A 15463-nucleotide genomic window follows, 5' to 3' on the forward strand; every position below is an offset into this window, starting at 1 on the left:
GAAGAATCAATGAGAAATCTTGGGGTGCTTTTATGGGATGCTGTAGATCATAGAAGCCACATCTCCTACAAGGGTGAACACAGATTATGCCATTAAGGTTGACTACTGACCCTCAATATGAATGTATTTGAATCCATTCAAATCTCATTATTTGTAATTTATGTGATATGACGTGAATCTTCGATATAGAGATGGTTGGGTGATACATAATTCTTTGATACTTTGGTATTATAACTGCCTGTAAAGCAATAAAAATGCATGTCCATAAAAATATAAAGGTAAATAAATATTGCTCAATTAACTGTAGTGCATCACATAAACGGAATGGTATTTCAGTACAAAAATAATATGCTCCTTCGCCCAGGTTAAAGGCATTCGCCGCATTTGCGCCGCTTTTTAACGCAAAGTCGGCGCAAACTTTCAAAATCCAATTGTATTTTCTAAGTTTGCGCCGCTAAAAATGTATAAATATGGGCCTAAGCATGTTGCTATTTATAATAAATCTATGAGAAAATGTTTACATTGGCATAATGCGTTGTTTATGGAGAGGTTTAGTTTAATACTTTTAACCAAATAGGCTTTCTCTCTTTGCCTCCTTTAATATTCACATGCAGACCCGGAAATCTGGGAACACCCTTTCCTACGACATACACTACTGGATAGGCAACGACTCGACCCAGGATGAGCAGGGCTCAGCAGCTATCTACACCACCCAGCTGGACGACTACCTAGGAGGCAGTCCTATACAGCACCGGGAAGTCCAGGGCTACGAGTCCGAATCCTTCAAAGGTTACTTTAAGCAGGGCATCATGTAAGACTAACTGATTGTTGAGCATTATGGTTAGGGAAAGGGAGACTAGGATGTGTTGAAAGGCCATGGTGCTTGAACATTCCCTAAATGGATGGTGAATTTAGACTGTCCAAGGACAACTAGTTCACCTACAGCGAAGAATGTATTCAGGCAGGTAGGTTCATGCAGTTGAAAAAACTGAAAGGTCAATTCAGCTTGTAGAAGAACTGTTATCAGTGTATTGAAGCAACAGTCTCTAGACCTGTATTGTTTGTGGTAATTCAGGCTTCAAAAGATGTCTGTGTACTGATAAGCTGAATGTGTGCACATACTGAAGATTTGGCTGTGGGAAGTTGAGTATTAGAAAGTGGTGATAGAAGGACCTCTATGAATGAATGAGAAGAGGGGACTGCCAATGGAAGAGGAGTGTAATTTAAAAATGGGTGGGACGTTTTGATCAGAGCTGAGTCTGAAGTTGTTCTGCCAGCACCAGAACAGTGTGCTCACTGTACACGTGAAGAGGCTGTGAGAAAGTCCATGGAAGTATTCTAAAAACAACTGAAGGACCGAGATGGCTTGTGAGTGAGTTTACTATAGTGAAGATTAGAGCAGTAAGGCAGAGGGTGGTTGGCAGGTCAAGCCCATGGCAGGTGGAAGCTTGATACTGGAGATGCTGAGTATAGACAGGTGTTGGCAGAAATTCCAACCAGCAGGGGGTTTGAATTTGGAATTAAGTATGGGAATTGAGGTTACGCTGTGTACCTTGAATCCATAAATGGTTAACACATGAAAAATCAACCCACAGGATATCAGTTGAGGTTTTCGGTGATGGGGATGCTAATTTGCTTGCAATAATAGCTGTGTTTTTGTTAGCTGACTTTGTATGCTGTTTTCCCAAAAAAGTGTCCCCTTTGATAATTCATCTTCTCTGGATGCTCTCTGCTTGCTTAGCTATAAAAAGGGAGGTGTCGCCTCTGGGATGAAGCATGTAGAAACCAACATATACAATGTCAAGAGGCTCCTGCATGTGAAAGGGAAGAGGAGTGTGTCTGCAAAGGAGGTAAGGGACCTACCAAACCTGTAGTTTATATCTAATAAAACAGATTCAATTTTTTTTTAAACAATATGCAAAATGCAATAAATACAAAATGAAGTTTAGGATATTTAGAACCAGTCAGTCAGTCAGTCAAATAACTTTATTCGGCAATTGCCATAAAAGTACAAACCAAGACACATTTCCCAATCTATAAATAGTAAAATAAAACTTTAAAACCATTACTGGAAGCACCAGATGAACATCCAATCTGAAACCCCTTAACATACATAGATAAATATACTAGACATGATTAAAAATCACAAAGTCAGAAAAGTACAAATGTTAGCGTTAAAAAGATATACTATACGTACATAAAATATTTAAAAAGGAGTAGGCCTTTTCCTAATACGTAAAGAAGCTGTGACAAAGTCTAATACATGGTGACAAATTTGGATATTAGGCAATCTCTGAAGGTATAGCAGGGCTTCCTTATAATGAATAGGTCTAAAAAGACGTAACGTGGGTAAAATAAAGGCCCCTCTAGGTGCAGCATATAAAGGGCAAAAAAGAAAAAAATGCAAAGTGCTCTGGGTTGATTTGGAGTCACAGGGACAAAGTGGTAAATCCTTTTTCCAGAAACATGGTTCAGGGAAAGCTACCTTAAAATGAATTAGATTAAGTCTAAAAAGTGTTAAAAAGGAAATTATTCTAAAACTTGAAAACCAAGACAAATAGGGTTCAAGGCATGGAACAGTCACAATCCGAGAATAAGAATCGAAAGATTTCGATTTCAGGGAACTATAAAATCTCAGCTCTGATATGTGCTTGGAATAAGTAGACTTCAAAACAGACCTAGAGTTTGTGGTTAACAGATGGGGATCATCAAACATTTATCTAAGCCCTAGGTTCTCAAAGGAGTTTTGCAGAAACATAAGCCAGGGAATCCTATTTGAGTATTCCAATTGAAGACAATCAGAGATACAGTCTTGGACCAAACTTGCCATAGGGTTTGACCAACATTTGATCCACAGCAGTAGGGGAGCCATAAAGACCCTGTCCTCCAAAAAGCACTGACCCAGTTCTTCATGGCAGATTATGTTTGCGGTGCATTTTGGAACCAACAATAATCTGCGCAGGAATTTATTTTCTACACTCTGAAGAGACAGTATTTTATTATAGCCCCAGACGCCTGCCCCATAAAGGACTGATGCAGTGCATTTGGAATTATAAAGAGTTTTCAACTGAGCAGGGGGTCTGTGACCTAATTTATTTGAAAAGCGAAAAATTGCTTCATTGTTCCTTATCAACTGTTGGAGCTTAAAATTAATGTGTGTCTTCCAGGACAAAGAAGAACTCATGTACATGCCTAGATAACAAAATTCTTTGACCTTATTAAGAGTGTGCCCTCCCATAGAAAATAGTTTAGACTTTGTATTTAGAACCAGTTCCTACAAAAAGACTGCACAGTTTCATGAACCATATGTGCTTGGCTTGGATTTCAGACAGCCTCTAGCACGCTGCACTGTGGTCATGCCATTCTGCCAGGTTAGTGCCAAATGACTTGTTCCTTTCACACAGTAAATATGTGCAAGTGCGAGATATCGAAATGTTTCTGTGGAAAAGTCTCAGGTGTGTGAAGAGAAACTATGACCCACTCATATTTGTGACACTAGTGCAAACAGATATCGCAGTTTTCCACAGCACTTGTAATTGGTGTATAAGAGTCATAAATGTTGCCGCAGAACACGGAACTGGAGCAGGATCAGGTAGAAGCATATCCAATGGCAACAGCTCAGCCCGGATCACTTACTGACCAACCCTCCTCCTTGATTCTCAGGCGGAACTGTGTGGCCAGGGAGTGTGCTGAAATCAATCGCACAGTTCACCAATTTTAACATGGACTCCAAACACTGTAAGCGCAATTAAGCAGTGCTTAAATCATTATCCTACTGGTTCAAAGAACATTCTTATTCAAAACCTGAAACACTCTGGTTTTACAGCCTTGAAGAATCGGGTGTTGACATACAAAAGTCACGTGCACCTCTACAAAAAGATCTACTTCTGGGTGCCATTTCCAGTCATCATAATGTGCATTCACAGTTCTCTTCCGGAGAAAGAGCTATAAAGCTGAAAGCTTCCCCGTGAAAAGAGTGATGGGCACCTCTACTGTTTATAGATATGTCATCTTGTATATTATGTATCATATATATTCCATCTGATACAGTCATCACCAGAATTCACAGAGTGATGTTCTCAGTTTGAGGGTGAAAGTCTGCGTCTAATTGTGGTAAAAAAAAAACAGAAACATACAGTACGAAGAATAATGATGGAATTTGAAAATCCCCTTACACCAGTGGTTCCCAACCTTTTGACTCCTGAGGACCCCCACTAAATCATTACTGGTAGCCTGGGACCCCCAAGCAATTTGTACAGTTTACATTTCAAACATTAATTTAATTTGCAAAAAAACATATACAAGTACACCCTAAACAAATACTTAAGTTACTAAAGATACGGTTATTTTATATAGAAAAAATATGCAAAAATCTCGAAGTTTTAATGTAAAGGTTGGCTATGCATCACGGCGACTAACCTTTCAATGTTTGGTTTCATTTAGGAAAGTTGAATCCTCATGTCATATTCTTCATTTCCCAAGCGATTTCTGTTTTTATATTTTAGGTACATAAGATCTGAGAAAACTTTTTCACATAAGTATGTGGTGGGGAAAGGAAGTAAAACAATACGAGCCTCTCTTCTCTCCATACCTTCTCTGTCACATGTAATTAATTTGTTTTATATCACCTCTCATACCAGTGCAGGGTGTTGAAGCACCTTACAGGGACTACAGGGGTAGGATTCACATGTCATCCACACTGGTAGGCATTTTCTAGGAGTGCTTCGTCTGGAGAAGGAAAATCTCAGGATTCAGAACATAACACAGTGGTTAGCGTCAACTTTAAAAATAAGAATGTATTTCTACTCAAGTAAACCTTTTTTCACCACCTGAGGAAAATGAAAGACTGGGAACTTTCTAATTTGCACCATGCAGTTTGCATGCTACTCTGTGATGCCAGTTTATAGCTCACTGTGCTAGATTAAAATTGTAACTTATGAACTGCTCAGTAACAAAAAAAACTTTATAATAAAAGCAGTAACCCACTGTTATATGCACATAAAATACTTTTCTCTGCATGATACATGTTCTTTGCAGCAGGCATATGAACCATCTGCACTACCTTAGATGAGTCAAAACTGCCCCTAGACAAAACTCCAATCTCTCTCCAGCAGGTACATTAATCACCAGAATTATCTTAACTCTTTATTTTTGCCTGAACATGGCTTTGCAGTGTTTTTAAAACTGCTGCACAAAAGAAGTAATAATATAAAACCACACTTTTTTGTCAGGGGCCCAGCTGGAGACGGCCTTGCTGCCGGCCCAGTCCTGTGGACACCCTGAGAATATGTCAGGGACCCCTAGGAGGCTGCAGACCCCAGGTTAGGAACCGCTGCCTTATACTGTAAAGAGCTGGAAGTCACCATAATGAAGAGCTAGGTAACGAATGTGGTTCATGGGGAACTCAACATGTTTTAATTACTAGGCGTAAAAGTGTAAGTGTGCACAAAAGTTGAAAAAAGTTAGGATTGCCATGACTACGAGAAGCAGGCTGTTGAACACATAGGGGAAATGAATGAGATACAATGAGAAATGAAGAGGGCATCACAGAATGGAGGGTAAAGCATAATAATTACACTAACAATACATTTCCAGGCCTACCCTGAAGCATCCCCTCGTTTTGATTCGTTAGTTGAATCTGTGAGACTTAGATCCACAGCTCGTGATAACAGACAAAGTATTATTTGGTGATGGGGGCCGTATATTTTTAGATGTTGAACATATAGAGGATGTGCAGTTAAAGGTTATTTTAGAAGTGATTATAAAAGCTGTTTCCCTGATATAGAAACTAAAAATTATTTGGTGAAATTTGCAATGTAAATGTTACCATATATTCACCATCAAATTGATAAAGGAAAGCAGATTAGTTATCTATAATATTAGATTTTATTGTAATGTTAAGTAAAATTACCTAATAGTTCATTTTATGATTTTATACATGTATGTAATTTAAAATACATTGACAAGTTAAGTGATGTGATACAGAATTAAAGGTGGAGTGTTTGAATAAAATAGCAAAACAATATACTTGGAGTATAACAAAAAAACGTTTTTAATTATGAAATAAACAATTCTTTTTGGGTCAAATGTATTGCCGTTTTTAATAACAAAATTAGCAAACTAGTGCTGGGGTACAACAAAATGAAATCTTCAATTAAAGAGCAACAGTAAATGTGGACAAAAAAGACAGTTTGAAAGGCAGTACAAGTAAAATCACCTTTTTTGCGCAGTTGTGGAAAATCAGTCCTCCCTGGTTAAATATTAGTGGCTTCATGTTGGAATTTTAATAGAACGACAACATAAAATCCCATCCAGGGGTGTTGTCATGTTGAAAACCACGTCTTAGATGATATTTTGCAGTACAAGATGACTGGTGCATGGATGCATGTTTTCCTTTTCTGGCAGGTGATATAGTAACACAAAGTTTGAAATTTTAGCAATGACTTCTTACATAGTTTACTTGGTTGTTTATTTCTCAGTGAATGCCTTTTACGAAATATTATTTTGGCTGTGATCAACTCATTTCTAATCTGTTTTTCTGCACTCGTGCACCTTGCAATAGGTCGACTTGAACTGGAAGAGTTTTAATGTAGGAGACGTGTTTCTGCTGGACCTTGGCAATGTAATTATTCAATGGAATGGACCAGAAAGCAACACAACGGAGAAAATGAAGGTATTTCATTAAACAACATATTTATCATTCATGTATGAGTCATTGTATACATTTAACATTGCTACAACTATGTATAGAAGTGCAAGGACACAAAGCAACTACAAATGTCTTTAGGCATACCTTGTTGCCTCTGTGCCATGAATGAATTCAAGTTCCTGAATGATCTTTCCCTTGTTAACTTTTCCCTCACACTAGGTTCAAGAGAGTTTGCAAATGTCTTACCACTCACTCATTGACAGAGTAGAGATCGAAGCCTCAATTGTTTTGTTTCCTCGTGATATTTGGATTTTTATCACCTTGTTGTTATCTTGAAAACTGAGCACAATTTCCAAAGTTCAACATGCCTGCCATGTTGCTGCTTTTTGGCCGTTCAGAACAAAATTTGAAGCTATAAATATATTTACTTGTATACTTTAGGGTTTGGTAGGATGGACCATTTGCAGGTTCTCACCTTAGTATCCTTTGTTTGAATCCAGAATTTGCTTTGAAAGTTTCTGTTTTTGCCAAGGAGACAAAATGCACCATGTCACGAAAACAGAAACTGGAGTGGGAGGAATTTTGTTCATCAACTGTGGGGATTCAAAATTAACACAACAAAAAAACGAATTGTCTAGTTGGATTCTGGGCCAAAAAATGTTGAATAAATATACTAGAATTCTTGCCATGATGGGAGCCAGTCCAAGAGCATTTCTAGTCTAAACATTTTGGAGGGACAAGAAGAAAGAAACATCATCTTCAAAAACTTTGAGTCAGCTACTAGCCACTTAATTTTGAGACTATTATGGTACAATAAATAATTTGTCATCCATTTGAATACTTTGAACACAGTTGTATCTAATTGAGGACAAACAGAAACATGAGGAGAACAGGTAGAAAATGGCAAGGGAGTTGCAAGGACACATGTTCCTCCAAATAAGCCAAATAATGTATGTCTGCAGTGGTCCCTCAAATGGTTTGTTCTTCTGTTCATGGCAATGGCTTTGGCTGTGGACCCACCATATTTGAATTTAGGGTAATGGGAATGGGACATTCTGAGGTAAGGACTCATTGTCATTGTGGAAATGTAAACTATCTATAGCATGTACTAAACAATTGAGCTACATACTGGCTTCCAAAGCTACATACCTAACAAATTGACAAATAAACTAATTTTTAAATAATCCTTCGCAGAATAGTAAAATATGCCATCCTTTCTCTTAACAATAAAAACAATGGTGTGTGCATATTCAGAATCTGTATTGGAAATGCTCTATTAAAAGAACTCCTTCCAGCTATACTGACGGCTTTAAAAATAATTCTTTACACATCTGTTAGACTACCCACTGAAACATAAAATACACAGCCACATGATCCTTATGAAAAATAAACACACTGCATACCAATAGGAAGCAGATTTAAGTTTTAATAGTTTAAATAAAATCTAAAGCCAACAACAATTCAACCTTGGCTATCTAGTCCAAAAATTGAAAATCTCATGTAGGAAGAAAATCCAAGAAACAAGTATGTTCTAATACCTGAGACCCCAAATCAAAACCATACAGGCATTTCCACAAACTTCTTCAGACCAACAGTCTGCCTTACGGCCTCTCACTAGTGGGGTGACAGTATAGCTCTGCCATTAGATGCGTGATTTTCAAATAGTACATCCTAGCAGCTTTGTGCTACTCATTTGGTTTTATTTTTCACTGTCATTAAGGACAAATGTAAATTGTATTGTCTCAACACTGCCAACAACAGATTTTGACAAGATGCATATATCAGAGAAGAGCTGTGTTATGACTGAACAAATTGAGAACTCCCAGATTGATGCCATGCTGCTGCCCTACCCAAAACAATGAAAGCAGGCTAGGTCTGCTTTCACCACATTGTCTTATTTTGACCTTGAAATGTCATTCACTACCAATAATGGAAGTAAAGTTGTTACAAAAAGAAATTCTAGAAGTTCAGATGGTGCCTCATTATTTAATCTAGAAAAAAACAAGAGTCTCTGGGATTCAAGAAAAGTTTTGGGCGTGCCTGGAGGAGTGAGAATAGCAGGGTAACACAAAGTAAGCTGACTTGGTGTCTGGGCAGCAACATAACATGGGCTATGTCTTTCAATCTCACATGTGCAGGGTAACCCTTTAGAGTGGCGAATGAGCAATGACAAGACTAAAGTTCATCCAAGTAGTGCTTATCTGCATTTGAGAGGCTAAAAAGGGTTTAGAGTGTGAATCTTTGCTCACAATTTTGTTTTTTTCAGTCTCGCAGGAGTAGGTAGAATCTGGGCCTTTTAAAGTGTATCGCCAGCCTTGATTGCACTTCCACATGATTCCTCCTTTATAGGACATATTTATTCAGCTGGAGATAATGTCCCTGCCTTTTGAAAATAAATAAATAATGTTCGATACTAGATTTATATGGGGTATGGGAGTTGATTACTAGCCTAAAGGTATAATCACAGCCCTTTTCAGGCTGATCACTCAAAGTACCTAAATTAACCTAAATTTATCCCTCTTTGTAGCTATTGCACAGAGCAGACAGGCTAATGTGTAAAAGTATTTATGTAGTACAAAAACAGTAATAAAATTAAAATGCAACACAATCAAAATCCCAGAACTATTTAGAAATATAGAATACAATTGAGATTGGTGTCAGAAAGGCTAGATTTTATTAAAGACAAGGAGGCGAGTATTATGCTATTCTTTTCATGCTTTATTTTAAACAGCAGCCAAGAAACTACAAATCCCAGAATCCCTGGGGAAAAACTACAAAACTACAAAACTGCGTCACAATGGGATCCACCAATCACACGACGATCCCTATAATAACTATCTTGACTGAGAGCAACAAGCCCTCTTTTCTTGCGAAAGTCAGTCAATAGAACGATTTGAGAAAAACAACAATAAACCATAAAGAGTCAAAAATGCTGAAAGGAGGTCCATACAGAAGGCCTTGAGGAAAGGATAACCCTGTGTAGATCCTGTTGGTTGAAGAAAAGGTCCAGAAGGATTTGAAAGAAGCTGATCAGACGGCAGCGCTGTTATTGGTTGCAGTGGAGGCAACTAGAATAAAAGAACAGGGAGGGTTAGAAGAGGCGGGATAATACTCGCCTCCTTGTCTTTAATAAAATCTAGCCTTTCTGACACCAAGACTAGGAAAATCTCAATTTTATTACAAGACAGGAGGCTCATATTATGCTTGTTCAAAGCAATGATACAACATTCTGCAGAGGATGATCAACAGGTTTACAATAGAACGTTCTAAACGTATTGACGTTAGACCAATCTGCAGATCTAAGGATATCCTGTAAACTAGCCCCAGCAAAAAAGGCCTTAGAAGCTGTAGCTCCTCTAACAGAATGTGCACCGTAAATGTTAATAGGGACACCAGCCAAATCCATCAGCCACTTAAGCCAACGGGCTAAAGTGGGAGATGATACAGGTTTGTGGGGTTTTTGATAGGAAATCAATAACTGAGAAGAAGATGCTGTCCTGAGATCTGCAGTTCGTGAAATGTACGCTTTCAAGCAATTAGCCACACACAACTTAGGTTGGGAGGGAAAGAAGGGGTAAATCACAGAAGACAAATTGGTCTTAGTACGTCTAGCCACATTAAAACACACACCGAAGGCAGAGAACTGAAAGGAGGAAACATCCAGAGCTTTGACATCAGAAACTCGTTTGATAGAGACCAAACAGAGGAGCATAATGATTTTAGCAGACAGATATTTTAACGAGAGGTCCGAATTATCAGGCCAAGAAAGGAGAAGACGGAGGACGGAGTTCACATCCCACATAGAATTATATTTGGGGGTTGGAGTTTTGGAAAAACGTATTCCTTTTAATAGGCGGCAAATTAAGGGGTGCTCTCCCACTGGTCTACCATCCACCCTGACATGTTCTGAAGATTTTGCTGATCTATAGGTATTAATGGTCCGGTATGCTTTGACCTGAGAGGCTAAGGAAGCTAGAAAATTGACAATTAAGGTAACGCTAGCTGAAACGGGATCGGAATCCCTGTCCATACACCAGCTGCACCATATTGACCAAGCCACTCCGTAGACCCTTGAGGTACCCGGCGCCCAAGATTGTTGGATGAATTAGACAGCCTGTTGCGAAATTCCTGGGGTTCTCCAGGAAGCCCCGAAACTCTCCAAGCTATGAGGAATAGAGAACCTTGTAATATGAAGTTGTGAGGATGTCCCTGGGGATTCATAAGAAGGTCTGGGAAAGGGGAGATCAGGACTGGAAGATCTGACGAGAGTTCTAATAGGGTCGGAAACCAGGGTTGAGACTGCCAGAATGGGGTGATTAGAACTAGGGAGGAGCCCTGACGGCGTACATGTGCTAGGACTCGGGCAATAAAGAGAAAGGGAGGGAAGGCGTACAGAAGGGAAGGAGGCCACGGTTGGAGAAAAGCATCGGAAGCCAAGGCTAAGGGATCTGGTCTCCAGCTGAATTATTTGGGAAGATGGGCGTTGAGTCTTGAGGCAAAGAGGTCTATGGACATTATACCGAAGATAGAAGAAAGACGCTTGAATATAGAAGGGCGAAGACGCCAATCGCTCGAGTCATGGGAGTGTCTTGAGAACCAATCGGCCACAACATTGAGATTGCCTGGTAGGTATTCCGCTCTGACCGAAATATTTTTGTGAAGACAAAACTCCCAAAGACTCTTGGCCAGAAGAGCTAAAGGTTTGGATCGTGTCCCGCCCAGGCGGTTTATATAAGATACTGCAGATAGATTGTCCATTCGGAGAAGAATGGAACATTTTACTCTGTCTTTGGTAAAGGACTGGATGGCAAAGGAACCTGCAAGCATCTCTAAACAGTTTATGTGCATTGACGACTCCTGAATGGACCATGGCCCGCCAGTCGAGTGTGGACCACATCTTGCGCCCCATCCTGTCAGACTTGCATCTGATTCTAAGACAAGATCTGGGGCGGCAGAGAAAATCGTTCTCCCGTTCCAGGCGTCTAAATGACTCATCCACCATATGAGTTCTTCTCTGGAATCCGTGTCGAGAACAACCTGATCCGAATATGACAGTCCCTGTTGAAGATGGCGGATCTTGAGCTTCTGAAGGGCTCTGTAGTGAAGAGGGCCCGGAAATATGGCTTGAATGGAAGAAGAAAGGAGGCCTACTAGACGAGCCAGTGCCCTGAGGGAAGTATAAGGGAGAGACAAGGCATGACGAATTTCTTTCTTTATCAAAGAAACTTTGTCCTGAGGAAGTTGGAGGATCGACTCGGCGGTGTTGACGAGGAATCCAAGGAACTCGAGAGTTTGGGAAGGAACAAGAGATGACTTTTGGAAGTTTATAAGGAACCCCAACTGAGAAAGGAGGTCCTGACAAATTTTTAGATGGGATGTTAGGGAAGACCTGTCTTGGGCCATGAGTAGGAAATCGTCGAGATAGACGATAAGACGTATTCCTTGAGCCCTGAGAAAGGCCACCACAGGTTTGAGTATCTTGGTGAAGCACCAAGGGGAAGAAGAAAGGCCGAAGGGAAGAGTTTTGAAACGAAAGAAAGAATGTTCCCACCGGAACTGAAGGAATTTCCTGAATGAAGGATGCACCGGTACTGAAAGGTAGGCGTCCTGGAGATCTATGCGAACTAGCCAGTCGTTGTGAAGAAGGATATCCCTGAGATGTAGAATAGTTTCCATCTTGAAGTGGTGATACACTACGAAGTTGTTGAACTCCTTTAAGTTTATGACCGGTCGATGTTTTTTGTTTTTCTTTTGAACCAAAAAGATATTGCTGAGAAACCCCGAAGGGTCGAACACCACTTCTTCTATAGCTTGCTTTGACAGTAAACCTTGTATCTCATCTTGAATGAGGCGAGATTGATCGTGAGAAAAATGAAGGGGGCGAGGAAGGAAGGGTTGAAAAGGGGTCTGATAAAGTTCTATGCAATAGCCTTGGACGGTCTGGATTATCCAAGGGTCGGAAGTTATTGACAGCCAAACGTTTAAACACAAAGCTAGTCTGCCTCCTACTGGAGGAAGGCCAGAACTGAAAGTTCTTCTTACCTGAAAGTTGTTCTCCTTTGGCTCTGTAACCCCTGTTGCGGCCGCCGCGGAATCTGCGAGGGTAGAATTGGGGTTTGTATCCTTGATACACTTCAAGCTGGCTGGACTGGGTGTAGGAGCCTCGGTTGAGGTATTGACCCCTTGATGAGAAGCTGCTGGCAAAACGGCTCCTTCCTTTGCCGGCCCTTCCAAAAACACGATTGGAAAAAATTATCTTCATTGAATAATGGGCTTTGTCCAGGGAATTAAAAGTAGAGACGTATTTGCCCATCTCCTTTATGAAAGAGTCACCAAAGAGTAGACCATCAGCATTAAGGCCTTCCTCCTTAGAAGCCAGAGTGCTGAGTTTTGGATCAATCCTGAGGAGGAGGCTTTTGCGACGTTCCTGGGAAATGTAGGAGTTGGCGTTGCCCAACATACAGATAGCCAGTTGAGCCCAGTTGGAGAGGGTATCAGGATCCACTTGCGAGCCTTCCATCTTGGCTTCCTCAGCAAGATCGAAAATCCTGGTGAGGGGACCCACCAAGTCTAGGAGTATATCTTGGCAATTTGACCAGGCCCGGTCAACTCCTTTCTTGGGATCTTTACCAAATTTTGTGAAGAAAAGGAGCATATGGGGATCAATGGCAGGGGTATCTGTAACTTTACAGGGGAGGGAGGGCCTGGGACATTCAGATTTCAATTTATTTCTGAATGACTTATCCAGGGGATGTCGGAGATAAAAGGATACGTAATCCAAAACATGATCTGAAGGGAACCATTCCGAAGAATTGGGATGATGTATAGAAGTAGGGTCAAACAAAGGTTCACCAACCGGATCAACCAGGTCGTCGGGCACTAAGTGAGGGGAGTACTCATGAGGAGAAATTTTTCGCCTTTTCTCTGGAGGCCCATCAAAATAATCATCATCTAGATTGTCTTGTAAGACATCATCATCCCCATCACTATCCGTGTCCCGTAAATGAAGGATATTAAGGGGGGAGGAGGGGAGACCCGAAGATTTCGCCTCTCGGGTTGGAGGCCCAAATTTATGAGAAACGTTTCTTGCCTCTCAAAAGAGGGTTCGCTTTGGGTGCGTGAAGCAGTTTCGAGATAGAGGCTTCCAAATTTTTTGAAACGTCCAACATAGACACTGATACAGCGTGTTGGACCGAATCTTTGATAAAGGATTTCAAATTGTCCTTTATGGACTGGGTTTGGTCGTCCTCCGACATAATGGGGAAAAGAAGAATGTCTAAATTTAATAAAAAGGGAAAGGAACAGGAAAAAAATCCTGTTTAAACCAAAGGGAAAAAACAATTAGGAAAGTGTTAACTGACCTGGGGAGGCTGGCCGGGGATGAGGGAATGTGCCACTAACCTTAATGGAAAAAACGCGCTTGTAAAACAGCAACGCGTATTAAGCCACAGAAGGAATTTGTGTTGAGGGTCAAAGAATTAAGCCGGGCAGTCAAGCGTGTAAAGCTTAACACGCTGAGGAGTTGTTTATCAGACGCTCGTAAAAATAACTCGAGCGTGAAGGGCTGAACGCAAGCAGAGCACACGCTGAAGCCGCCGCGTGTGGGAAGAATTTGAAGAATGCCGTTAGATGAAGCGCGGCTGTCAGAACGTTGAGCGAACGTTCTGACAGTCGGCCTGCCAGCGCGGAATGCGCAACGGAGCGCGCGAGCGCTAGAAATGAAAAACTAAATTACGGCGGACAGTCTATCCAAGACAAGGAAAAACCCCCACCAGAACAGTGACAGAAGAAAAATTATAAACATATGACATATCATATAATTACATTATAAAGTCATAGACAAAACATATAAAAAACAAGAATGCGAGCACTCCTTTACGCAGACGATGCAGTACTCATGGCCAGGACACCGCTAGCCCTCCAGAAACTCCTAACCACTTGTATAAATTACATGACAGCCCTGGGCCTCACAGTCAACCGTTCGAAAACGTTCATAATGAACTGTGGCAGGAAACTGAGCAAGTCCTATAAAATCACTATTCACGAGGACAAGGTGAAGATAGCTCCCACCTTCTCATATTTGGGCATAATGTTTGATAAACAAGCCACCTGGGCACACTGCGTGAAAACAAAAAAAGACCAGATTATTAAAACAACGGCGGCCTTGAAGATTTTTTCCAAAAAACTAGGGGGGATCTCCCCGTCAAACATGGTAAAAATCTACAAAGCCAAATGTATCCCGGCGGCTACTTATGGAGCATGTATCTGGGGGTATACAAACTGCCATGCGATTCAGTTGGTGGAAAATGACTTCCTGAGATTCCTGCTAATGGCACCAAATAGCACGTCATCATATATTAGCCATTCGGAACTAGGGGTCCACTTTGTAATTGATCTAATTAAGATACAGCCTCTATTATTATGGCATAAAGTGTGGACCTCTGAGCATACCGGATTAAACCAGGCCATACTATCCGACTGCATGAATCTAACACACTCGCTTAGAGTTCCCTGGCTAAGATATATTATGACCTTTTTTAAAAATATGGGCTGCGAATCATATTACCAAAACCCACAATCACTGGAAAAAATAACCAGGAGAGATTTGAGGGCTCTGACTTTGAAGCACTTGGATGAACAGAGATGGGAAGTGGAATCAAAAAAATCTACAGTAATGTCTAACCAACTAATTCTGTCGATGGATGCAGTCCAGCCCTACTTAGTAAGCGTGGTAAATCCCCTACATCGATTTGTTCTTACAAGATTCCGCTTAAATATCTTCCATCGGCTAGTAACCTTTCCGAGTATGTGTGA

At 40.6% G+C, this 15463-nt stretch overlaps 1 protein-coding gene across 1 annotated transcript in view; it reads left to right on the forward strand.

Annotated features, from left to right (window-relative positions):
• Positions 1-15463, forward strand: part of AVIL (advillin) — a 186220-nt gene that overhangs the window by 92865 nt on the left and 77892 nt on the right. Inside the window, exons 4-6 of the mRNA XM_069230920.1 lie at positions 615-811; positions 1742-1850; positions 6563-6673. Coding sequence (XP_069087021.1) covers positions 615-811; positions 1742-1850; positions 6563-6673 — 417 coding nt within the window. The remainder of the gene's footprint in view (positions 1-614; positions 812-1741; positions 1851-6562; positions 6674-15463) is intronic.

The sequence above is a fragment of the Pleurodeles waltl genome, chromosome 4_2 (genome assembly GCF_031143425.1).
Source record: "Pleurodeles waltl isolate 20211129_DDA chromosome 4_2, aPleWal1.hap1.20221129, whole genome shotgun sequence".
Lineage (NCBI taxonomy): Eukaryota > Metazoa > Chordata > Amphibia > Caudata > Salamandridae > Pleurodeles > Pleurodeles waltl.